This window comes from Cucurbita moschata, unplaced genomic scaffold, assembly GCF_002738365.1.
Source record: "Cucurbita moschata cultivar Rifu unplaced genomic scaffold, Cmos_1.0 Cmo_Scf00038, whole genome shotgun sequence".
In the NCBI taxonomy this organism is placed as follows: Eukaryota; Viridiplantae; Streptophyta; class Magnoliopsida; order Cucurbitales; family Cucurbitaceae; genus Cucurbita; species Cucurbita moschata.
Window position 1 is genome coordinate 217961 of NW_019268554.1, and position 26808 is coordinate 244768.

At 36.7% G+C, this 26808-nt stretch overlaps 3 protein-coding genes across 7 annotated transcripts in view; 1 reads left to right on the top strand and 2 right to left on the bottom strand.

Moving 5' to 3' along the window:
• Positions 1-2933: 2933 nt before the first annotated feature.
• LOC111432401 (chaperone protein dnaJ 72) lies at positions 2934-6297 on the bottom strand. Its single transcript, XM_023069267.1, has 3 exons — positions 5655-6297; positions 4381-4450; positions 2934-3220 (listed from the first exon to the last, which is right to left on the bottom strand). The coding sequence occupies exons 1-3, from the start codon at positions 6086-6088 to the stop codon at positions 3161-3163; spliced, it is 564 nt and encodes a 187-aa protein (XP_022925035.1). The 5' UTR covers positions 6089-6297; the 3' UTR covers positions 2934-3160.
• Positions 6298-9802: 3505 nt separating this feature from the next.
• On the top strand, positions 9803-13015 carry LOC111432399 (protein QUIRKY). Its single transcript, XM_023069264.1, has one exon. It carries the CDS (start codon positions 9934-9936, stop codon positions 12934-12936), a length of 3003 nt encoding a protein of 1000 aa, XP_022925032.1. The 5' UTR covers positions 9803-9933; the 3' UTR covers positions 12937-13015.
• Positions 13016-16192: 3177 nt separating this feature from the next.
• LOC111432397 overlaps positions 16193-26808 on the bottom strand; it is a 23467-nt gene continuing 12851 nt past the window's right edge. The window contains exons 1-6 of one of the 5 annotated variants that reach the window (XR_002708634.1): positions 20885-21213; positions 19428-19686; positions 18206-19013; positions 17999-18040; positions 16956-17908; positions 16193-16582 (exon numbers count right to left, since the gene is read on the bottom strand). Coding sequence is in view for 1 of the 5 variants with exons in the window: in XM_023069260.1 (XP_022925028.1) it covers positions 18946-19013; positions 19428-19686; positions 20885-21040 (483 nt within the window). In the remaining 4 variants the exon portion in view is untranslated. Of the gene's footprint in view, positions 16583-16955; positions 19014-19427; positions 19687-20884; positions 21214-26808 lie in introns of those variants that run through there. The other 4 variants (XR_002708631.1, XR_002708632.1, XR_002708633.1 and 1 more) reach the window with 4 other exon arrangements.

Sequence of the window (26808 nt, forward strand, 5' to 3'; positions counted from 1 at the left end):
CCAGCCCGCGTCCAGAAGCCGAGCGTCGCCAGTAACCTTCTCGACTTATCGGCTCCGTCGGCGGCTCGGCTCTGCTCGGGGCGTGGCTAGACGGCTCGATATACGAATAATATACGGATTCCTATGTTTTCGAGCCTTCCGGGGCTATTCTTGCCTTTGTTCCGGCCATCTAAGGTCAGTATAACTCCACTTTGATAAAAACAGGTTATCATAGGGGCGTATCTTGACGGTTAGGCATAAAGTTAGTTGCAAATGGGCTCTAAGTGTATAATGTGGTTTTATAGAGAGTAGTTAGGCATTGGAGTTAGCATATCACGAGTGACTTCGGCCAAGGCTAGGGAGGTAAGTACCTTACTGTTGGCGTTAGTTATTTATGTATGACGGTTCGTGTCCTATGGCCCTTGCATGCACCATGTATGCTATGTCATGTTTTTTTTGCTGTGAAATGTCGATGTATGCCACGTTTATGTATATGATGCTTTTTGTATGAATTGTTACCCTGTACACATGAAATTGATTGACATGTCATGATTGTAATGAGAACTTCACATGTCATGAATGTGATGACTGGCGTACTACGATATGCTTACATGATATTTAACCAAGTCATGCTATATAATGCAGCGAGGGGATGGAACGTTGTATGTATAATGTCATGGAGGTAAGTTTTAGGGACCTCATGCATGTTGTGTGTCATGTGCATAAGGTTACTTCCCCATTATGTTAATGATGGTACAGACGCGTACATTTGATATTATGCTTGCTATGATATCATGCAGGCCCCTCCTTTTTCCGTGGTGTGCGATAACGTATCATGCGTACCCGACCAAGCCAGACCCAAGGGGTTTGCATGCGAACCCGCCTAGTGGGCCCTCAGTTACATATGTGGGCCATGTGTGGAGAAGTACCATGCATCCATCCTGCCCGGATAAAGCAAGGGCCTAAGGCCATGTAAAGGAATGGAAGACAAGTCCCCCTCACGCTCTTTTTTTCTCTTTTGTGCTTGTGCATGTGTTGAATGTGACGGTTCTGAATGTGTATTGCCTGCCTAACCCCAACAGTGGGGCAACAGACTGGGTATTTTGTAAAATACTCAAGCCATGTGTTACTTATATTTTCAGGTAAGGGCAAGACTCCCATGTACGGTTGACGGCGGATGCTACGAAGACCATGGAAGTCTTAGGGAAGGCTTGTAGGGCAGTAGATGTTGTGTTTGAGATTCTTCGAAAAATAATTGTTGCATTCATTTCTCCTAGTTAGTTGTTGATTGATTTCCGTATTAGGTTGATCCTTAGTGCTATGAACTACTGATAATAATGAACGTGTCATTGATCAATAAGACGATGAACTATCGATAATAAAACGCAATTTTTTTGGTTGATTTTTTATTCATTCATCAACTTAAAATAATAAATTTAAAAAAGTTAAATTAATTAAAAAAAATGTTAAATGTCTAAAAAATATCTTTCAACTTTCACCGTACTATTCTTAAACTTTCAGGGGACCGTATTAATGATAAAGGATATTTTTAAAATAAAAAAAAAAAGTTGAATTGTATTTTTGAAACCATATTAAACGTTGATATTAAAAGTTAAAAGGTATTTTTTAGATTTTGTGGAAAGTTAAAAAAGGATATTTTCTAGACATAATATATTTATTAATTTAGAAATTATACAACTACCCAAGTAAATTATGTCATTTTTTTTTTCTTACTCGAACCTTTTTGGAGTTGAGAATTAAAAAACTCAACTCAAACAATTTAAACAAAGTACACAAGACAATTATGACACTTTATAATAAAATCTTTGAAAATTTTAATTTAATCAATTTACATAAATGACCATATTGTATAAAAGTTTTCAATTTTGAAGTCCAGAATTGGCTTGAAATTACTTACGTATCCCTAAAATTATTTTGTAATTAATGTATAGTTTAAAAGGAAAGAAAAAGGGAAATAAAACAAAATCAGGTCTAAAAGTGTAAAATCACTCAAGTTAATTTTGCTAATTAATTAATTAACAATTTTAATTAACAATTTTAATTAACAATATAGAACTAATTTTTACCGATCCCTAACATATATCTCTGCATAAATGCACGTATATATCGTATACAAAACCAAAACCATTGTGATATATTATATAATACTAGGTACATATTTACGAAATATTAAGACCTCGTTTGATAGACATTTAATTTTTTATATTTTATATTTAAAAATGAAGCCTATAAATACAATCTACAATAATTATTATTATTATTATTATTATTATTATTATTATTTTTTTTTTTTACAATTTGACTAATAAAAACCAAATCAATTATTTCTCAGAAAAGATAAAAACTCGTTTTGAAAAATGATTAAATAAACAAAAAAAATCAATTAATTTTCAATATTTGCAATTTTTTTAAAAATAGGAAAACACAAGGCTAGATGAAATATCTCATAAACCCATTTTTTTCAAAGTATAGTTTGATTAAAAGAATTAATACATGAAGAGAAAATCAGAATAATTTTTTAAAGAATAAAAATAGAGACAAAATTGAAAATGACAGACAATAGAAGTCCCAAAAAGCCCATCTTTTAACACACAAATCCTACAGAAATATCATTCTGCTTCTCCTCCCCATCCCCCAATCGAAAAAAAGACGTTATCCAAACACATTTCAAGTAACTGTAGTAAAACTTGATAAGTTAGATCCTTCCGCTTTTCTGGCCATACAAACATATTTAAATAATTGTCGTTCTATAAGACTATAATAAACACACAATTTTTATTTTTCTTCTAAACGAATACAACACCCTACCCTACAATACATTATTTTTAGTTCAACAAAAATCTATAATATCGTATTCGATACCTTACCCACTAAAGTATGCTCGAATTCATGGCGAAATTTGTCACACCAGACAACACTGCGCCACATGAAAATGCAGATAACACTTAAAAAGTTTCATAAAATCTATATATCTATAATGACATGAAGCAGGAGGGGGTCAAGAAAAAGATTAGTATATGTACATTTCATGCAGCTCTCCGATTCTTTGTACAGTCCAGTCAGTTTCAACTTCACTTACATTGAGAAATGTGATCTCCACAGGAAGAAGACATGAAAACGCCATCCGGTGGTAGGGAAATGACTTTCCAATGCAAGCCCTTTAAGCATCTTCATGTGTTTTGGCTTTATTGATTGATTCCATGGCTTCTTCAAACGATTTCTGTAAGGAAAACAAACATTTCCAGTCACATAAAGCATTCCATAAACACAAACATTGCTAGAATAGTTTGCAATAGTTAGTTAGTCGTTATGTAACAACACAAGCCCACTGCTAGCAGATATTGTTCTCTTTGGGTTTTCCCTTTCAAGGTTCCCCTCAAGGTTTTTAAAACGTGGCGGCTAAGGAGAGATTTCCACACCCTTATAAAGAATGCTTCGTTCTTCTCCCCAACCGACATGGATCTGTAAAATCTATGAATAATATACGTTGTTTTAAAAGTAATTTTAAACGTCTATATGGTTTAAGAGTCTACTAATAACATATTTGTGCATATTCTATTTTGGTTTATAAGCTTTTTAAACATTATGTTTTACTCCACGAACCATTCGGACAATGGCACATTTTTTATTATCTCATCAACATGTGTCAACATGGACAATCGTTCAAATCCCCATAGTAGGTCAAGTGTCTAAGTTTCCAAATTAATTAAGTTTTTTGTTAAAGGATCAAAAGTTCAATGACGAAGGCTAGTTTTTTATGCAAGGTCTAGGGAATAAAACATAATATTTGGAAACGCAAAGGCCAAGACAAGCATGAAAATTCAGGGACCAAAGTCGTAACTATGCTCAAAACTATTAATAAGAACATACAAGTATGATTCGAGTTTTTTATGCAAGGTTTAGAGAATAAAACATAATATTTGAAAACGTACAGGCCAAGACAAGTATGAAAATTCAGGGACCAAAGTCGTAGCTATGCTCAAAACTATTAATAAGAACATACAATTATGATTCGAGTTTTTTATGCAAGGTTTAGAGAATAAAACATAATATTTGAAAGCGTAAAGGCCAAGACAAGTATGAAAATTCAGGGACCAAAGTCGTAACTATGCTCAAAACTATTAATAAGCATACAAGTATGATTTGAGTTTTTTATGCAAGGTTTAGAGAATAAAACATAATATTTGAAAACGTAAAGGCCAAGACAAGTATGAAAGTTCAGAGACCAAAGTCGTAACTATGCTCAAAACTATTAATAAGAACATACAAGTATGATTCGCAAAATCTGCAAAAGTGCAGGATATTTCATCACTGGAAATGTGCCATTTTGGTAGGGGTAAATTGGGAGCGAGGTGGGGAAGAGAACAAATAATTACATACCCCAGAATTGTGCATCTTCCACAAGGCCTCCCCACTTGTGTCAATTGCAAACATGCCACCAACTAAAACACTGCAAAAAAATGTAACACTTCCCAGTCAAAGAGCACAGGCTCAATAAACTCAGACACTGTAAACATTGAAAGAGTATAATTGGAGTTGAAGAAGGCTCCAAGATAAACTCAAACTCATAAATTATTCTCAATTTTACATACAATAACCAAATCATACAGCAGAGTTCATATTCACAGCTTGACAATGAAACCAACGTCCATGTCTAATGCAAGAAAATAAAATAGTATAAGCTCCGTTTGAAAACTATATTTATCTTTGGTTTTGAAAATTAAGCTTATAAACACTACTTTCACTGATAAGTTTCTTTCTTTAATTATCTACTTTTTACATATACCAAAAATCAAGCCAAATTTTGAAAGCTAAAAATGTAACTTTTGAAACATTCGGTCACGGTTCAAGAATCGTCCAATTTTTTGGTTCCTCTGGTTTGTTTTGTTTTCAGTCCCTTTGAGCAGCCAGCCTTTTGTCCATTCTCCAATTTCTACTTGGGGCAACTTTCAAATTCAATTGTTTCAGGGGAAAAAAGCAGATTCATACGACAGTAAGAACTGGTTTGTCGACCTTATCCAGGGAACAAAAACCCTCCCCACAAATCAAATGTTCCAAGAAATTCTTGCTACTATTGAACCAAGGGGTTTAGCTAAGAATATTCACATGTTGTCCATCAAATACACACTATTCTGTGTATAATTTAGTTAAGGTATCGACTATTTAGAAGGAGTTTATATGATCTCTGGAAGGGTAAAAATGATACAAGAATTCAAAAAACGTTTAAAAGAATTAATAGTTTTACATGAAGTATTGCAGTATCATCATCGAGCAAATTCACATACTAAATTATAACGAACACTGAAGCTTAAGTGGAGAATCGGGGAATAAATTTTGGGCTGAAAACAGCGTAGATGAAGAAGCACCAGGATATAATCCAAAAGCTTGAATTGAAAAAGTGAAGAACCAATCAACGGTGACAAATATATCCAATCAACTAATTGGAAAAACGGATGCAAAATCAAGATTCAGGATTGCAGAAGTGCAGATACATTTACGCTTTCTTCAACAGATATACACTTGTTTCCGAAACGGAAATTTAGACATGGAAAGACGAGCATTTCTCTAGCGAAAGTAAGCGTCGAAGCAAGTTGCTATCAGAATTCAAAACATAAATCGTATTGGAAGAAAATATTAGGGTAACGAATGAATACCCGGCGAAAGCCAAATTGAGAAGAAACGCACGCGTGGTGAGAAACCGGAGCAGCATATGAAAATTCGTGAACAAGCCATCGACATTAGAACCAGAGCGAGAGGCAAATCCAGAGGAAGAACCATATCCATATCGGGGTCCACTCCCGTTAGCATAGGAATTATACGACGAGTAATAATGTTGATTAACAGACGGACCAGAAGCACAACGAGATCGAATATTATAATCAGCACGCTTACAATCATCGCCAAGAATCTCATACGCTTCCGAAACCTGTTTGAATCTCAAAGTAGCGGAGTCCCTAACGGACTTGGGCGATTGGGAGTGCTTATCAGGGTGAAATTCCTTCGCCAGCTTCCTGAATGCCTCCTTGACTTCTTCCTTCGTCGCGCTTCTGTTCAAGCCCAGTACCTTGTAGTGATCGCGAACATCCATGGCCGATTATTCTCTCCGTTCACAATTACAGCGGCGGGAGATGAATCCTTCAAGAAATGGAGTTGACGACGATGGGAATCGCTTCTTCTTCAGGAAATTCCGGAGTCGACGAGCTTCCATGGAATGGAATCGAAACTCTGGCTTCTCGGAAGAAAGTTAGGTTCGCGGCAAAAAGGACATCGTGGCGGTGCAATGGCCACTTCTCTGAGACTTTGTTGAATAACTCTTAAATTACAAAAAAAAAATAATAATAATAATAATAATAATAATAATATATATATATATATTCTATTAATAATAATTATTAGATAGATTATAAATATTAAATATTATTAATCTTGGTAATAATTAGGTTGAATGGTAATTCACTGGGCCAAATTTTTTATTTTTCAAATATTTGGTTGATTAATATTTTTAATTATTTTTAAAAAAATTATATTTATTCACGGTACATGTTACATTAATAATTACATTAACCTCAGTTATAAGTTAATTACTATTAATCTTGACAATAATCAGTAGAGTTTGGGTTGGACTGTAACCCTATTTTTGGGTTAGTTGGGTTGACCCGACTAAAAAAATGTCAACCCATGAACCAACCTGAAATTTTCAACAAATTTATAGTTTAGGTTGAATGATTCGAATTTGTTCGATAATTTGATTACATGAACACTCCTACTTTTTCACGGAAACATGTTGAGCAACATTCTTAGCTTGAGTGAAAAATCACTGGCATTCTTTGTTAGGTCGTGAGCTGATATGACCTAACTCTTTTGAGTGGTTTACTTTTTTAGTTTCTTTTAGCTTAACGAGTCGGGTTCAAATTAAATAGTTCAAACAAGCTTATTTCAATATTTGAATTCATAATATCTAACTCTTTTAGGCTTATCTCAATCATTGGTACCGCATCAGCTAGTTCATATGAGCTTATCTTCATCACACATAAATAAAGGTACGATGCAACCTTGTAATCATTTCATATATGAATCTTAAACTCGTAATTCGAACAGCTACACCATATAATATTTTATACTGTCTAGGACCCAAGTAGGATATCACATCATATATATATATATAAGGAGTGACTAGGGCATGACCCTAGTAGGATCATTTCATATACATGCAAGCAGTGACCGTATAGTCGTTAGTGCACAACTCAAATAGAATCGGGTATATTTAAGAAGTGATCTTATATGTATGTGCATACAGTGTAGGGCACGAATCTAGTAGAATCACATCATATACACACAAGTAATGACCTTATATGCTTAGAATTAACTTTCTCCCATTTTTTTCAGTCTAATATTTGTTCTCAAAAGTCGGATGAACTGGGTTAGAAAGATGTGATTCCTCAAGGAAGTCTCGGGCTCTTTCTGTTGGATATAATTAATCAGACAATGGAATTGTGAGACTTCGTAGTCCAACCTAGATAAAGCATTTCTATGCACTGTATGCTTCAATTGGCTCGCACAAAAACTCCTAAATCAATCCCGAGACTTTCCTTCCACCTCTCCTTATAATCGAAACTTGTTCAAACATTACTCCTAGAGAATTACCAAAATAAAAATTCTATTTCTTTTCCAGAAGAAAATTAAGTCATTACGTGATGATTCGTCGTTCGTGGTAGGCATAGGAGTCAGACAAAGCGCCCAGTAAGCCACCAACTCAGCCTACAGCTCGACCTCTACTTTTTGAGGCTGACTCTACCAATGTCTCTAACCCTTTAAAAAAAAAAATTGTAAAATAAAATTGAAAGATATTAATGAAAGTTACCAATTTCGATCCTATTTTTTAAATTATTTTGGAATTTTAAGAATATTTTTAAAAATATTAATGAAGAAATGTATTTTAATTTTCTTTCAAAATTATTTATTTAAAAAAATGTAAGGGATATGATTGAAAATCTAAGATGCTAATTTCAATGAAGAGTAATGTCCACAGCAAGAAAGACAAGCATAGGCACAGTCATGGCACGTGCGATGAGTAACTTTTTTTGGCACGTGAGAGACAGAGTGACACGTGGCGCATTAATGTTAAGGAAAGTAATTAGGTCCCAACGTTCATGAGGGGGCGCTGACTCAGACCTAACAGTGCAACGTTCATTTTGGCAGAAAAAGAAAACATCCCAACACTTCACAAACAACCACACAAAAAAACAACCACTTGCCTTTTTTATTATAATCAGTCCATTTCTCTCTCTCTCTCTCTCTCTCTCTAAAAATAATAAAATATTATTAAAAAAATACAGTAAGTCAACTCGAGTATAGTTCAGTAGTATCTCATGTTCGAGATTTAGTATATGGATTCGACTCGTGGTTTTGATATTTTCTTACATCAACTCGCTTAAATTTCTGATACGTTGGCACAATTGATCTTGAGGGTAGACATCGAAGAGCCCTGGTATTAAAGTACTAATCTTTTGAAAAAACATTGCAACTAAGCACTTAACCCTCGTTGAATCATTCATTGATCAGTTTAGGAGCTTAACCCCCGTGAAAGAAAAATGCTAATACACGAACCCTTATCGGGAATTGAACCCGCACTTTCTTTTCACTTGTTCTTTGAATCTTTGATTTGTCCTTCGGGTTACTCTAAACTAAAACTGCAAATTTCATATTGGAGAACGAAGAATCAAGGAAAAAAAGATACCCGAGGACAATCTTTTTCTCGATTTTCTTTCATTGTATTTAGATGTAGTATCGAATTATTCATATGCCCGTGAATCCTAATAAACTAAAACTTTATGATTGTACTAATGAAAGAAAAAAATAAAAAATTATAGGAATTAAATTAAAACTTTAAAATGTTTTTAACTTTTTTTTAATTATTATTTTAATGTAAAAAATCATCTGACAAAAAATCTTCGTGTAGTCGAAATAAAAAAAACAAAAAAATCAGATTAAATTAAATATTAAGATAAAACCAAAAAAAAAAAAAAAGATTCCCTTTTCGAGTGGTTTTAACTTTTAACTCCCTTTTATATTTATTTATTATTTTATTTTATTTAAATACGTTAAAATTTAGAGCGGCAACAATGAAGTCAGAGGCATAGAGACGTTGGACCAATAAACTTTTAATTATTAATTTACCTCCCTCTTATTTTACTATTTTTTTAATTAAATTTATTTTCTCGTCAAATATTTTTTATATTCGTAATAACGTTGGATTGTGAACTCTATTTTTTTGGCTAGTCGGGTTAATCCGACAAAAAAGTTTCAACCTACAAATCGAACCGAATTTACCTTTATTACTAAGGGTTAGAGTAGTCTGAATTGTTCGAGACCATTAATTTTTTTATTAAGTTATAAATTTAATCCCTATAAATTGAAAAAAAAAAAGAAATTAGTTCATATAATTTTAAATGTTAAGATGAGTGTATTAAAACTAATTTTTTTAAAAAAATTATAAGAAAAAACAAATTTATAATCAAATTTTTATTTTTATCCGTTGGATTAAAATACACGAAAAAAGAGATTAAAATGGAAATTTTAACCGTGATCATAAATGCGAAGTCCAGTCAAAAAGTCGGAGCGTGGAAGGAAAATTGGTACGATCCCCGTTGTAACGATTCATTGTGTGGACTCCACAATCTTCATGCTCTTCCACGTGGCAATTTGTCTTACGTGTCACTCATGACGTGGCCCCAGGCGCCCTCTCAACTTTCCCCCCTTCTTTTAAAAGCCCTTGAGAGGGGGCTTTACTCTTTCATTTTCCATTTTGCGAAGCCACTGGGCATTGAAGAAAAAAAAAGTGGTGAAAGAATCTCTACCGAAATTTCATTGATCTCTCTAAATTTCTTACTCTGTTCTTGAATCGAGAAGTTTCAGATCCGTTCGAGGTTAAAAATGGCGGAGAATTGCGTTCGAAAGCTCTTCGTCGAGATCTGTAACGCCAAGAACTTGATGCCGAAAGACGGTCAAGGAACGGCTAGTGCTTACGCGATTGTGGATTTCGACGGGCAGCGGAGGCGGACGAAGACTAAATTCCGAGATCTGAATCCACAGTGGGACGAGAAGCATGAGTTTCTTGTTCACGACACGGAGACTATGGAGTCGGAGATTTTGGAGGTCAATTTGTACAACGATAAGAAGATGGGGAAGAGAAGCACGTTTCTCGGTAAGGTAAAACTCGCCGGAAGTACTTTTGCGAAATCTGGATCTGAAACGCTTGTTTATTATCCTTTAGAGAAACGTAGCGTGTTCTCTCAGATCAAGGGAGAGTTAGGGCTAAAAATTTATTATATCGATGAAGATCCACCTGCTGGTGGTGTTTCTGAATCTGATCAGAAACCGGAGACTGTTACTCCAGTAGCCGAAGAGAAGCCACCGGAGAATCAGGAGGGAAAAGTAGCGGAAGTCAAGGAGGAGGAGAAGAAAGAAGAAGAGAAGCCGAAGGAAGAACCAAAAGCAGAGGAGAAGTCTAGTGAAAATCCGCCGGAAAATTCGAAACCAGAGGAATCCCCTGCTATTGAACCAGAGAAGCCTGCAGAAGTGGAGAATCCGCCGATTGCACATACGGAAAAGCCAATGAAGATGCAGAAGGCGAAATCGGAAGCGGAAAAAAGAGGCGATCTAAGCGTAAACGGTCTCGAACTTCGCTCTCTGTCGAATGATCGAAGCCGCAGCGCGTACGATCTTGTCGATCGAATGCCGTTCCTCTACGTACGCGTCGTTAAAGCAAAACGTGAATCTACAGAAGGTGGATCCTCCATTTACGCAAAGCTTGTGATCGGAACTCACAGTATCAAAACGAAGAGCCAGAGCGAGAAAGATTGGGATCAAGTGTTCGCATTCGACAAAGAAGGATTGAACTCAACGTCTCTGGAAGTTTCCGTTTGGGCGGAGGAGAAGAAAGAGAACGAAGATCAGTTAACGGAAAATTGTTTGGGAACGGTGTCGTTTGATCTGCAGGAGGTTCCGAAAAGAGTCCCACCGGACAGTCCTCTGGCTCCGCAGTGGTACTCTCTAGAATCGGAGAAGTCACCGGGAAATGACGTCATGCTCGCCGTTTGGTTGGGGACTCAGGCCGACGAGGCGTTTCAAGAAGCTTGGCAGTCGGACTCCGGGGGGTTGATTCCGGAGACCCGAGCCAAAGTTTACCTCTCTCCGAAGCTGTGGTACTTGAGATTAACGGTCATCCAAACCCAGGATTTGCAGTTTGCTTCGAAGTCCGAGCCTAAGGCTAGGAACCTCGAGCTTTATGTCAAAGGCCAGCTTGGGCCACAAGTTTTCAAAACGGGAAGAACCTCAGTCGGCTCGGCCTCATCCGGCTCGGCTAATCCAACATGGAACGAGGATTTGGTCTTCGTAGCAGCGGAGCCGTTTGAGCCGTTTTTGGTGGTGACCGTAGAAGATCTGACAAACGGACAGTCAGTGGGCCAGGCGAAAATCCAGATGGCAAGCATCGAGAAAAGGACCGACGATTGGACGGACACAAAATCCCGATGGTTCAATCTTGTTGGAGACGAAAACCACCCTTACACCGGGAGAATCCACCTCCGAATCTGCTTAGAAGGCGGATATCACGTGCTTGACGAAGCCGCGCACGTGATCAGCGACGTCAGAGCCGCCGCAAAACAGCTGACGAAACCACCGATCGGACTCCTCGAAGTCGGAATCCGCGGCGCCACAAATCTCCTCCCGGTGAAAACAAAAGACGGTACACGTGGCACTATCGACGCATACGTGGTCGCCAAATACGGACCGAAGTGGGTCCGAACCCGCACAATCCTCGACCGATTTAATCCACGCTGGAACGAGCAGTACACGTGGGACGTCTACGACCCTTGCACCGTCCTCACGATCGGCGTCTTCGACAACGGCAGATACAACCGTGAAAACGACGCCGGTTTGAAACAACCCGGAAAAGACCTACGGATCGGTAAGGTCCGGATTCGACTGTCGACACTGGACGCTAATCAGGTGTACTCAACCTCATACTCCCTTACGGTGTTACTCCCGACCGGCGCCAAGAAAATGGGAGACCTCGAAATCGCCGTCCGGTTCACCTGCTCCTCGTGGCTAAGTCTAATCCAGTCCTATTCAACCCCAATGCTCCCAAGAATGCACTACATCCGCCCATTGGGTCCGGCCCAACAAGACATCCTCCGCCACACCGCCATGAGAATCGTAACTACCCGGCTTTCCCGGTCCGAACCGGCCATGGGTCAGGAAGTGGTTCAGTACATGCTCGACTCGGACACACACGTCTGGAGCATGCGAAGGAGCAAAGCCAATTGGTTCCGCGTCGTCGGTTGTCTCTCACGCGCCGTCTCTCTAGCCCGCTGGTTCGACGGGATTCGCACGTGGATCCACCCTCCGACCTCCATCCTCGTCCACGTGCTCCTCATCGCCGTCGTGCTATGCCCCAGTCTCATCCTCCCCACCGTCTTCATGTACGCGTTTCTAATTCTCACACTCCGTTTCCGTTACCGGCACCGGCATTCCCACAACATGGACCCCAGATTGTCGTACGTGGACTTCGTCAGCGCCGATGAGCTCGACGAGGAGTTCGATGGGTTCCCCACCACACGATCTGGGGACCAAATTCGGATCAGATACGACAGGCTGAGGGCGCTGGGTGGTAGGGCCCAGGTGCTGCTGGGTGACGTGGCGGCGCAAGGGGAACGATTGGAGGCGCTGTTTAACTGGAGGGATCCGAGAGCCACAGGGATTTTTGTGGTGTTGTGCTTGGCGGCATCGCTGTTGTTCTATGCGGTGCCGTTTAAGGTGTTTTTGTTGGGCTTTGGATTTTATTACCTCCGCCATCCCAGGTTTCGCGATGACATGCCGTCGGTTCCGGCTAACTTTTTCCGACGGCTGCCGTCGCTTTCCGATCAGATTATCTGATGATGTTGTCAGTCGATTATTATTTGTCGGTTAACCTCTTTTTTTGGGGTTAATTATGATTATGTTTTGGTTACTGGTTTATTAATTATATTAATTAGTTTGTTTATTCTTCATTGGAAATCAAAATTTCACCTAAACTCAAAATAGCGGTAAATAATTAGCTACAAAAATTACTGCACTTTTTAAATAACTTTAAAAGTAAAAAGTCTAAAAAAATATCTTAATTATTAATTTTAAATGAAAATTATTAATAATTACGGTTTAAAAAATATCCCCTTTAAATTATTTTAAATTTTTTTACAAGTAAAAAATAACTGTTAGTACAATATTTTAAAAAATACATATTAAAATTTAAAATTAACATTGACACCCTACAAAAAAAAAAAAGTTCATAGATATTAATGTTACTTTTAAAAATTTATAAATTTGTTTGAGACGTGTATTAACCGTAACAATAATTTTAAATTTTGTAAAAGACTTTAAAATATTTTTGAAATTTTTAAAGATATTAATAAAAAAAATTTAAAATGAAAAGTATTTTGAAATATTTTTCAAATAAAACACTGATATTGTTTTTGAAATAAAATATTAACAGTTACATTTTAAAATTTAAAAAGTATTTCTGAGATAAATAGAAATGTATTTTTATTGATTATCCTTAATAATAATAATGATTATTTTTGTTTATTTATCATGATTTTAAAATGGGGGTGGAGAAGGTTACCGTTGGAAGGTGGCTATCTTTACAGCATTTATGGTATACACCGCCCCGCGCCGACCACGTAGAGTGACCGTTGCTGGAAAAAGAAAAAGCCTATTTTCTAAATAATTAATAGACTTCAAAACTTGCTTTTTTAAAATATTTATTAATTCATATAAAATTAAAATAAAGCTCAATTTCAGATTCTCCAAATTTTAAAAATAAATTCAAATGTTTCCCAAAATAATATAATTTTTTTTGTGCGTTAAACGATTTAAATGCTTAGTTATTTTTGTTTAATATATATATATATATATATATTTTTGACAAAAATTTAGTAAAATGGAATTAATGGAAGTTTTATCATTAAACTTATTATAATATTCAAATTAGAGCCAGAAAATAGTATTAAAGAATTACGACTCTCCACAATGGTATGATATTTTCCACTTTAATTTTAATTCAGATTTACCCGTAACATTTTATTTTAACCTTAGTTTGACTCTCGAGGATGGTATGTATTAAAGAGTCACGACTCTCCACACGGTTTAAGACTATCTTCTTTTTTAATAACTAAATAATAATCAACCATGTGGGACCCACTTGCTTTTCTAAGAGATTTAATAATGGGCCTAACTTTCGGAAATCTCAAGTTTAAATGGGCCTCAATTTCCACAAGAAATTGGCCCATTTATGTTACCTCAAGATCTAATTTTTTTAAAAAAATAATTTATTTATTTATTTGGTATATTTTCTTACCATATTAGAACGGATTAGAATGGATAATCCATCCAACGAAAAGTTTTAGAATGGATTATCTTGAATCTTGATGATCAAAATCATGTGTAAGCAAAACTCGTGATTCGAATCACTCTACAAGAAATTTGATCGACACCACTTAAACGTTTGAAAGTTTAAAAATAGAAAAATTTGCAAAATAAAAAACCTTAGCTCACGGACTTAAAAAAAACTATTAATGTTGAAGTTATGCGAAAACTAGGTTTTTTTTTTCATACATGCATGTTCACTTGATTGTTACTCTACATGACTCTCTACCCTAAGCCAAGTCTTAAGCTCGATCTTGTCTCTACAAAAGACCAAGGTCCTTCAAATGCAACGGTGCGTCTCATTTTATTGTTTTGATTCTCAACAACACGGGCTACGTACTTCGTGATGTCATCGTAAGTCCTAGGATGAAGAATTGTCTAAAAAAGGCGAATTACATGTTCATTATCGAGCTATTCTTGCCAAATAGAAACTCTTCTCAAAATCTCAAAAGGTCGAGAATTTGTGATCGATCTGAAAACGATCTGCTTCCATGATCAAAATGGATTATGTGTATCGAAGGATGGTGAGAGTGAATCTATCTACTCGATTCATTGAGAGTGAATCTATCTAACTCGGTTCATTCATCTGACCGTAGACTATAGCCACTTCAAATGTGAACCCTCGTTTTAGAACTAAAAACTCTCCGAATGGAATAGTTCCGCCTCATAGACAAAATTCATTTATATCAAATGGTATTTTAATAAAATAATAATTTAATGTCAACTTTCTATTGATCAATTTCAACCAAATATTTTACTTAATTGATAATTCTAAGCCCAATAAGAGTAAATTTTAAAAGCTTAAAAGCTTCAAATTTAATATATTAAAATGATAAATTATTTATTTACATATAAATGGCAACTAACGATAAATAAATAAAAATATATTATATATAATTACACGTCAACCATATTTAAAATCAAATTGTTGATTTAATATTGACTACTTCTTCCAATAATAATAATATCTTTGGTTTGGTTGACTAAATGGAATCTCTCCTTATAAAATATTTTCCATTTATATAAATACTCAAGAAAACGACTTTTTAAAATAAAATAACAAAATATTTTTTATGTATCTATTTAATCTCAGAATTAAAAAAAAAATGTTTATCTAACCAATAAAATAATAAGACGACCTAACATATTTATGAATTGTCTACCCTATTGTCTACCATATCACGCTAACTTAGCCATAGTTTATTTGGCAAAAATACTAGGTCAACGCCCCCTTTATTATTACCTACTTTTTGGCAAAGTCAAAAAAACCAACAAGCTCAATATCAAAACCCGTTGGATAGCATTGCTACCAACGAGTAGGAAAGGAGCCTTATGATGCAGAAGTCTCATGTTCGATTCCCTAAGAAGGGAGTGGCTACCTACTCGAGCTTCACTATAAACTAAGAAAATTCCTTCTCTCACGGCTAAGATTACCTCCTAAATTTGCATATATTCTCCGATTCCCCCGAACCTAGTAAATAAGGAATTATATCATTTAGTTAGGGATTCTGGTAAGAAAATCAAAGTTTATTTATCTCGAACTAAAATACGTTAAATTTGTCCTATAATTATATAATTCAACTGATTAAGACATATTTTATTAATAGATCAAGTATTTGAAATCCAAATTTAACCCGACAAAATTCAATCCAAATTTTGAAAGTCAACTTTCAACATTTTTTTTTTTAAATTTCCCTTTCGGGAAGGTCTATCATTAATATCTAGGACATGAAAAGGTTGAAACTTTCCAGCTTTATAACATGAGAAAACGCTTAAGGGCAAATCCACCTATCTGACTGCCACGTGGCGTTTGTGGATTTGGCAGTCATAGTTTCTCCCTCACAGCTCTCTAATCTTATCACTTAAGCTATCCCAAATAAACGAACAAGAAAAGAAAAGGTTTTAGTTATAACTTGTTCAACTTTGAGTTCATTGAAAACTAAGAACAAAAAAGAACAAAAAGATCACAGAAAGCAGAGTCCCTTTTTCCTTTATGAAGAGAGGTGGATCACAAGAACAGTAACAAAAGGGCAAAGACAAACCAGGAAGATATCCTATGCTCCACGTCACCATTACCTCGTGCAGCCACATCATCACGCCGCATCAGCACGACGTAAACCTACACCATAATTTCCACACAAATACATGAGAATACAATGATTAGCTTAAGAAGAAGTCTTTGAAAGTTTAAATCTCAGAGCATTGAATTTGGTTGAGGTTGAATCTTGAAAGCCAAGAATTTCCAAGAAACTTGCTCCTCAACCAATCCAAATTAAAGAACTTCAAGAACATAACAGAACAACTCCCTGCAACGAAATAATGGAAATCAGCACACCACAAAGTGCATTGCAGATCAACTCCCATCAAGTTCAAGAAAGAAGAGTTTCGTCTTCAACCCCCATCAGGGTATTATTATCATTCTTTTCACTATCAAGAAAGCATTTCATTTTCATATTCATGTCAAAATCTATGTAGTATGGAGGTTGACTTACATGTATTTGAATGAATCTTGTTGGCTGTTGCTGCAGATTCAAGAACCGAATCTTTCGATAGAGCCTACGGTGGGATGGAAAATTTTCAGGTGGCTTTCTAGCATAGTTTTCAACGTCCATTTATGCCTGGTTGCTGTGTTGGTGATTGTTTTGACAGTTCGGGGACTTCGGTCGGCTTCTAAAACCCATCATTTTCTCCCAGAGAAGTGGTATCCGCCATTGTTGGCTTCTATTGGGAGCTCTGGAATCATTGCCTTTTCATGGCAGGCCTTCACTGGCTACTCCCCTTCAATGGCCTTCAAGACAGCCTTATGGTTCAGCCCCGTGCTATTACTCGCTTCTGCCATTTTCTTTGTCATTGTTGGATCTGCAGGTGGTTTAGCAGCAGGAGTGATCCTCGTAGTTTTTTCCCTGTGCCTGTCGGTATATCTCTGTTGGATCAATCGTCGGTTGAACTATGCGATTCAACTTTTATCAGTTTCTACTATATACCCTCCGTCGCACACTCCAATCTTGGTCATTGGATCGATCGTCATTGGCATTCTTTACGCCTCTTTCTTGGTCATCGGCATTGGTGGAGCAATTGCTGTTAAGTCTGGATTTAAAGCATTGTTCATAGCAGCAATACTGTTGAGCCTAACCTGGACTCTGCAGGTCATTAAGAACATAGTGCAAGTAACAATCTCACGCATAAAGTACTTGAATTTAGCTTGGGGACGCGAAAATAACATACGAGAAGCTTTCTACAGCACAGTGAAGTATTTGATTGGAACTATTGCTCTTGGCTCAGCCATCAACCCCCTTATCAGCTTCATTCAGGGATCTGCCCGTGCCATGAGATTGGCAGCAGGAGAACAAGATGAGTTCCTTTTCTCTTGTGCACACTGCTACTCGGCGATCGCTTCAATGCTGAGAAGCCGTGGAAACCGGTGGGGGTTCGTCCATGTTGGTGTCTACAATAAAGGGATAGTGGAGGCTTCATATGATACCTGGGAGGCATTCAAGAGGGCGGATTTGGAAATTGTTATAAACTCCGATCTCACCGTGTCTTTCTGCTTTCTCTGCGGGCTTTCTGGTGGTGCAATCTGCAGCATGATAAGTGGAATCTGGGCACTCGTAATACACAAGAGCTATGCAACAGAATTAGCAATATATGCCTTCCTGATAGGCTATTGTCTGGTAATGAGCTAAGATATTATAGAAAAAAAAAAAAAGAACTGTTCTAAACTTTAATTGAAGTTAACGAATACCTGAGAGCAATTTAACTTCTGGATGACAATGTTCATGGCTTCTGTAATTGCAGTGCCGGATAGGAATGGCGTGGCCACAAGCATGTGTTTCTGCCTACTATGTGGCTTATGCAGACAATCCCCAGCATCCTCGGTTCGACTCCACCGTGCCAGAGCAGATTCGAGACCTTCGGCGGAGATTGCAAGGTTAATCAAATCATAAACTTGAAAACAAGTGAAGAAGCAGATTTAGACCATTCCTCAAATCTGGCATGATAAAAATAAATGTCTTCCGAGGAATCTACTGAAACAAAAATGGCAGTTTTGATCTTCTTTTCTTCTCTTTCCCTGCAAATCTTGTATTCTTTCGGATTTTGTTCAAGAGTTCAATAAAAAGTTCAGGGAAGAACTTTTGTTCAGGCACATAATAAACTTCATACCTACTAAAAGAAGAACATATATTTCTGACTTCATAATTCATGCATTCCATAACTTTTAGTTCGAAAAAAGGCTTGTCGATTCGACTTACAAGTACAAATGCTGTGGGAAGGGAACACTGGAAATGATTTGAACTGAATCAAGAAAAATTTTGCCAAACTTCGATAAGGATATCCCACAAACTGCCTAAAATGAAAAATGTACACTATAGATCTTTGCTACATTGCAAGATTAATATATATCTCATCATTGCATGATCAAAGTCCAAATATTAGAGCTGGGGATAGTTCAAGAAGAATTCATTGGAAAGGAGTCTTTGCGACTCATTTAGATCCCAGGTGACCACGCCCACCGCATTCCGAACACATGGTATTGCCAGTTCCACCACAACCTACAAGCCGATGATTACAGAGTTGGGACAAACTTTTCAGTAAGTATTGTGATAACTAAACATACAGACAACTAACAGAGATGAAACAAAAAAAATTCCTTCATCTATAAGTATATTTGAATCAAATGTACGTCATAAAAAGCATGCCTAATCATTTTGAAAGCTTCCCAGCATCGATTTGTTTTTACGAAAACAAAATATATCGAAACGATTACAGGAAGATACAATATCCATATCCCATTTTCTTCTTTTCTGCGTTTGAAGTTAAACATCACATCCATGAGAGTCAAAAGAGCTTAAGTTCAACATAATAAACACAATACATTGTCCAACATAGGTATGTAACAATTTGATAAGGTCAAAATCATTCAAAGTATTGCTAATACTAATAGTTCAATAAGGAATGTAATTTACCCAGGCAACGAACTTTCACAATGATTCCCTGGCTCTCCAATATTGAGTCAACATACAAACCCGAACCGGAGCAAGTTGTGCAAAGAACAGCACCTTTAGCATGGCATTCAGAGCATCGAGGATTATCTCCAATCATTTTCTCGGCCAGAGATATTCCAACTGGCGTCTCGATTCTTTCCTCTGGGATAGCCTTATCATAGCAAAACAGAGTTTCAGAAGTACTTCTTCGTCTATGAACATCTGCACCTGAAGAATCCCCCTGCCACATCCAGAAATTTTGACAATACTCTCAAATCCATAATCTATGGCAACTATGAATGCAGAACTATTTGGAAGCATATGATTCAATAAACAATTACAAACGTGTAGACCAGCATATGACAGAAATGGCAAAACATTTAAAGAGCTTATGTTTGACGTCTAGTTATGTAACAGCCCAATCCCACTGCTAGTAAATATTGTCCTCTTTGGAATTTCCCTTTTGGGTTTCCTCTCAAGGTTTCTAAAACGCGTCCGCTAGGGAGAGATTTCCACACCCTTATAAAGAATGCTTCGTTACCCTCTCCAACCGATGTGGGATCTCACAATCCACCACCCTTTGGGACCCAATGTCCTCGTTGGTACTCTTTCCCCTCTCCAATTGATGTGCGATCTCACAATCCACCCTCCTTCGGGGCCAGCGTCCTCACTAGCACATTGCCCGGTGTCCACCCCCTTTGGGGCTCAACGTTCTTGTTGGCTCACCGCCCGATGTCTGGTTCTAATGCCATTTGTAATAGTCCAAGTTCACCACTAACAAATATTATCCTCTTTGGGTTTTCCCTTTCAGGCGTCCCCCGAAGGTTTTTAAAACTCATTTGCTAAGGAGAGGTTTTCACACCCTTATAAAGAGGTTTTTAAAACTCATCCGCTGGTACTCATTCCTCCAATCGAGGTGGGATCTCACAAGTTACCTTTCCCAAATGCTCATGAAATTAAATATTGATTGCAGAAAATTTCATTAAAGAGAACGTCAGATTGACATAATCTTACTAGGGAATTTATCGCAAATGATTGTTTTACTTATAAAAAAATCACTCCAGTTTCATCGAATGTCTCCGAGGCACTACTTATCAAAAATAAAAAACAATTGTTCTTGCAAGTTTCAATCAACTACGTCCAGAAGTTTCATGCTAAGGAATTATACCACAGAATAAAAATAACCAACAGATCAATAACTTAAAACCAAGATGCTCAGCCTCTATCAGAAAAACACAGCTTAAAGGAGCCAATTATAATAATACTACATATGCATCAAACAACCAAGTACCTTCAAATGCACGGAAATGAATGCATAATAAATTCCACTGCAATGAACTCAGCCCCAGATTCATTCATTGAATAAATAACTTACAAGTAATTTCCCGAAAAAAAAGAAAAGAAAAGAGAATCACATAACCAATTTCAAAAGTACCAACCCTAGAAGCAGAGCCATTAGGATAGACCGCGAAGATCTTGGAGAACTTTCTCCTTTCAAAACACAACTCCGCTTGAATCCTTCTACTCGAAAACAATTTTAGCGACGAACTACGCACAATGACGGACGATGACACGGCTAATGTAGCAGAATCCATTGCGCACGAAAAATGGAAATCTCCAATCAAATTGGCCTCCTAACCAAGCGCGAAAACGAAAATTGAAGCTCGAATCGAAGATCTCTCGAAGAAATCGCCAATATAATTGGTTAGTTCGGGTGAGCTTGGAGATTGTGTAATTTTTCTTGTTGTTAACGAATTGCAGATGTCAAATTGGATAATAATAAACTAAAATTTTTTAACAATTTATTTCTTTAACAATTTAATTAATGTAATTTTAATTTTATAATAATTTAATCCACGGACTTCAATAATTAAATTTACAATTTTACCCTTCGAGTTTAGTTTTTCTTTAGTCCCTAAGTTTTAAAATATTACATTTTTATCCTTGAAATATTAAATTTATAATAATTTATCATAATTATTCAATAATGCTGATTAGTTAACGGGTATAATTGAAAAATGTTAAATTTAAGGACTAAATTGAAAATTTTTAAATGACGTAGTGATATAAAATAAGGTGTCTTAATCATGCCATAAATTTTTTTTGTTGGATGACAGACCGTACCATATATGTTTGAATTTAGAGAATCCTTTGGGATTATTACATGAAGTAAACTCCAAATATTACTTAAGCGTTGCACTTGTGTTTCATTTTATTAGTGAGCGATGGTTCTCTTTAACCTGTCCCGACCATCATCATGAACTTCTAAATAGGAGGATTCGTTAATTCAAGCACACCACTATAATCACTCTAAAATTTGTGTAACAATCCCAAATTTTCTACTTGAATATATATCAAGAACATTGAATGCAGAAATACTTCATTTAACTTTCATAAAACATCACATTCATCTTAGAACACAGCTCTACTTGCGTGTTTTGAAAACATCTCTAAAACGACAATCTCGTCTCGGCCCGACACCCCCTCTCCTTTTTCCTCTGCTTCCTCCTCGTATTTATTTTAATTATTTTAATTTTCTCTTTTTATTTATTCTGTTTTATCTTTTAAATCGGTTCACAGAGTTCTGAGATAAGGAAAGAGATCTAATTCTAATTTATTTCGTGTAGCGCTCAAATATGAGATAGGACTAGAGGGAAGTGGGTAAAATTTTTATTTTATTTTTACGTAATCTTATTTATTTATTATTATTATTACTTAAACATAAATGGTTTATAATTATTTTTATATTATTATTATTTTTGCCCTATTACGGCTTTATTTCTAAACTCCTTTCCAAATTGCATGCTCAACCCAACGCTTTCCGTATTCAACTTCGTACTACGCTAAGTTAAATGATTAGTTTAAGCTAACAATCAAACTCAACGACAGCCCTTGTTATTCATTGTTTAGAGACTTTTTATAGATGAAAACATTTGATTGCATTTTTGTGCAACTCTATTATAATAGAGTTTATAGTTTTAATCCTATGTTATAATATTAAACAAAGACGATGGCGGCGGAGGTGAGAACCATGATCTGGGATTCCGTTGTGATGGAGGAACAGGTACTCGTTCTAGATGCATCCCGTAGTTGAGCTGCAGTCTCTTCTTGGGTGGTAGTGGTGGAGGTAAGAACGATGATCTGAAATTCTGCCCAAATGGAGGAACAGGTACTCGTTCCAGGTGCATCTCGGAGTTGAGCTGCAATCCCTTCTTGAGTGGTAGTGGCGGAGGTAAGAACGATGATCTGGGATTTCGCCCAGACGGAGGAATAGGTACTCGTTCCAAGTGCATCTCGGAGTTGAGCTGCAATCCCTTCTTGGGTGGTAGTGGCGGAGGTAAGAACGATGATCTGGGATTTCGCCCCGACGGAGGAATAGGTACTCGTTCCAAGTGCATCTCGGAGTTGAGCTGCAATCCCTTCTTGGGTGGTAGTGGCGGAGGTAAGAACGATGATCTGGGATTCCGCCCAGACGGAGGAACAGGTACTCGTTCCAGGTGCATCTCGGAGTTGAGCTGCAATCCCTTCTTGGATGGTAGTGGCGGAGGTAAGAACGATGATCTGGGATTTCGCCCAGACGGAGGAATAGGTACTCGTTCCAAGTGCATCTCGGAGTTGAGCTGCAATCCCTTCTTGGGTGGTAGTGGCGGAGGTAAGAACGATGATCTGGGATTACGCCCAGACGGAGGAACAGGTACTCGTTCCAGGTGCATCTCGGAGTTGAGCTGCAATCCCTTCTTGGATGGTAGTGGCGGAGGTAAGAACGATGATCTGGGATTTCGCCCAGACGGAGGAATAGGTACTCGTTCCAAGTGCATCTCGGAGTTGAGCTGCAATCCCTTCTTGGGTGGTAGTGGCGGAGGTAAGAACGATGATCTGGGATTCCGCCCAAACGGAGGAACAGGTACTCGTTCTAGGTGCATCTCGGAGTTGAGCTGCAATCCCTTCTTGGGTGGTAGTGGCGGAGGTAAGAACGATGATCTGGGATTTCGCCCAGACGGAGGAATAGGTACTCGTTCCAAGTGCATCTCGGAGTTGAGTTGCAATCCCTTCTTGGGTGGTAGTGGCGGAGGTAAGAACAATGATCTGGGATTCCGTCCAAACGGAGGAACAAGTACTCGTTCCAACTGCATCCTAGAATTGAGCTGCGATACCTTTTCAGAGCTAGCGAGTTTCAAATCCCCATTGAACACACCAATTCTTGTAGCGTGTGTCATGGGGGTAAGAAAATGAAACGCTAAAAAGATAAGAACACAAGCTCCTAAAAGCGTTTTAGAATTGATTGAGACCATTTTTGCTGTGTTTTTTCGTTCTTACCTGACTTCCTTTATATAACACGTGCTTCTTAATTTAGTTTTCAATTTCTTAATTTATTAGCTATTAAATTGTCGGGTTGTTTTTTTTATTAGATGAAAATGGTTGGTACTTTCCTAAATAAATAAAAAAAAAAAAATTGCTGTAATAAATATTATATTTTAAAAAATATTCATAAAATTTTAAAAATAGCATTAATATCATTTATCTTTAATACGTAAAAAAAACATTATGATCAACAAATTCCCTTTTATCTTGATACCTCTTAAAAATTTATGAGTATTTTTTTTTAATGGAGTTTCATTAGTAAAAGTAAAAATTATATATATATTTTTTAATTTTTAAAAAAATTTAAAAGTGTATTTAAAATTTAATGGTATTTTTTAAACATTTTTAAAGATAAAATATATTTTTTAAATAACTTTTTCCATCTAAAACTAATTCTTGGTGTATTTTTGAAATTTAAGTTTTTATTTTATATTTTATTTTTTTAAGGTTAAGTCTCTAAACGAATATATTTTAAAGTAAAATAATTTCAAGCGAGAGCTAATGCTAATCCATCTCATCGTCATACAATCTTACGTCGTCATATTAACATACATCATCATTACTATGTCGTCATCGTATCATCATCAAATAACGTTATCATAACATCATATATCATCATCACTATATCATCATCACTATATCATCATCATATCATCATAGATTACGTTATCACAACGTCATATGTTTTAGATTTAAATTACTATTATTTAAACTATTTTTTAAATTATTAAAATATGCCATATATGCGAGTTAATTTTGCTTGATATTAATTTAATTATACATGTGATATATACCTTAAATTAATTTTTTTATGTAGTTCGCCTTTTTTGTTTAAAATCTAACCGTGGGATAAACATGATCATGTATCTTAGTTTTTATAATAAAAATATTATATTTTCAAATTTTTACTAGAGTATATTGTAATAGAATAAAAATAATTTCTTAGATCCTAAATTTTCACTTACCTAGAAACGTTACCGTAGTCATCATCTATACTCATATGCGAAATTATACATTTAAAACTTTACCATAAAACGTAAACTTCATTTTAAAACATTGTCATGGACTTACGTGTTTGAAAACATCTTTAAATGACCCAATGAAAAATAAAATAAAATAAATAACTTTAAAATTAAAAAGACTCTATTCTCATCATACATCATCGTCACTATATCATTATCATATCATCATCGACTACGTTATCATAACATCATACATCATCATCAAATAACGTCATCATAACATCATTATATCATCATTATCACACCACCATCAAATAACGTCATCATAACATCATCCATCATCATCATCATCATATCGTCATTAAATAATGTCATCATACTATCATACGTAACTATTATAATCTAGCTAAAACACATCACAAGAAATAATGGACTTCAAGAAATAATGTATCCGATATAGTTCTTCCTAGTTCATGATAGCCGACGTTATTAAATCTCCAAGACTTTTTATTAATGAAAACATTTGATAGCATATTTGCGCTACTACTATAATAGAGTATATAGTTTTAATCTTATGCTATAATAGTAAACGAAGAATGTGGTGGTAGAGGTGAGTATGATGTCTCGGGATTCCGCTCAGACAGAGGAACAGGTTCTAGGTGCATCCTAGAGTTGAGCTACGATCCCTTCTCGGGTGGTGGTGGCGGAGGTGAGAAGGATGACCCAAGATTCAACCCAGATGGAGGAACAAGTACTTGTTCTAAGTGCATTCCAAAGTTGAGCTGCGATTCTTTCTCGAGTGGTGGCAGCGGAGGTGAGAACGATGGCCCAGGATTCAACCCAGACGGAGGAACAGGTACTCGTTCTAAGTGCATTCCAAAGTCGAGCTGCGATTCTTTCTCGAGTGGTGGCAGCGGAGGTGAGAACGATGGCCCAGGATTCAACCCAGACGGAGGAACAGGTACTCGTTCTAAGTGCATTCCAAAGTTGAGCTGCGATTCTTTCTCGAGTGGTGGCAGCGGAGGTGAGAACGATGACCCAGGATTCAACCCAGACGGAGGAACAGGTACTCGTTCTAAGTGCATTCCAAAGTCGAGCTGCGATTCTTTCTCGAGTGGTGGCAGCGGAGGTGAGAACGATGGCCCAGGATTCAACCCAGACGGAGGAACAGGTACTCGTTCTAAGTGCATTCCAAAGTCGAGCTGCGATTCTTTCTCGAGTGGTGGCAGCGGAGGTGAGAACGATGGCCCAGGATTCAACCCAGACGGAGGAACATGTACTCGTTCTAAGTGCATTCCAAAGTCGAGCTGCGATTCTTTCTCGAGTGGTGGCAGCGGAGGTGAGAACGATGGCCCAGGATTCAACCCAGATGGAGGAACAGGTACTCGTTCTAAGTGCATTCCGAGGTGAGAACGATGGCCCAGGATTCAACCCAGATGGAGGAACAGGTACTCGTTCTAAGTGCATTCCAAAGTTGAGCTGCGATTCTTTCTCGAGTGGTGGCAGCGGAGGTGAGAACGATGGCCCAGGATTCAACCCAGACGGAGGAATAGGTGCTCGTTGGAAGTGCATCCCGAAGTTGAGTTGTGTTCCCTTCTCTAAGCCAGTGAGTTTCAGATCCCCATTCAACACATTAGTCCTTGTAGCCTGTGCCCTAGGAGTAGAAAAATGGAATGCTAAGAGGATAAAAACACAAGCTCGTGAAAGCGTTTTAAAATTGACTGAGATCATTTTTTTTTTTTTTTGTGTTTTTTCATTCTTCTTTAGCTTCCTTATAAAGCATTTACTTGTTAATTCAATTTACAATTTTTTAAATTATTAGCCATTAAATTGTGGGGTTTTTTCTAGAATTCAATAGTTTATTTTCTCATTTAATTGAATACTTTATTTAGGTGAAAACTATTATTACTTTCTTTAAATATATATATATATCCTAAAAACACTCTGGATTCTTTACTGGCTTCCTTTATATAACATTTTCTATTAATTCAATTTACGGTTTTTGAATTTATTAGCAAAAAAAAAAAAAAAAAAAAAAA

What these genes read in the sequence shown, in the direction of transcription:
- LOC111432401 (XM_023069267.1), bottom strand. Translation starts at nt 6,088, where the DNA reads ATGGATGTTCGCGATCACTACAAGGTACTGGGCTTGAACAGAAGCGCG. An exon ending in CTCAATTTGGCTTTCGCCGG is followed by an intron (nt 4,451 to 5,654) that starts GTATTCATTCGT and finishes ATTTTTTTGCAG; the next exon opens with TGTTTTAGTTGGTGGCATGT. An exon ending in GGAAGATGCACAATTCTGGG is followed by an intron (nt 3,221 to 4,380) that starts GTATGTAATTAT and finishes TTTTCCTTACAG; the next exon opens with AAATCGTTTGAAGAAGCCAT.
- LOC111432399 (XM_023069264.1), top strand. Translation starts at nt 9,934, where the DNA reads ATGGCGGAGAATTGCGTTCGAAAGCTCTTCGTCGAGATCTGTAACGCC.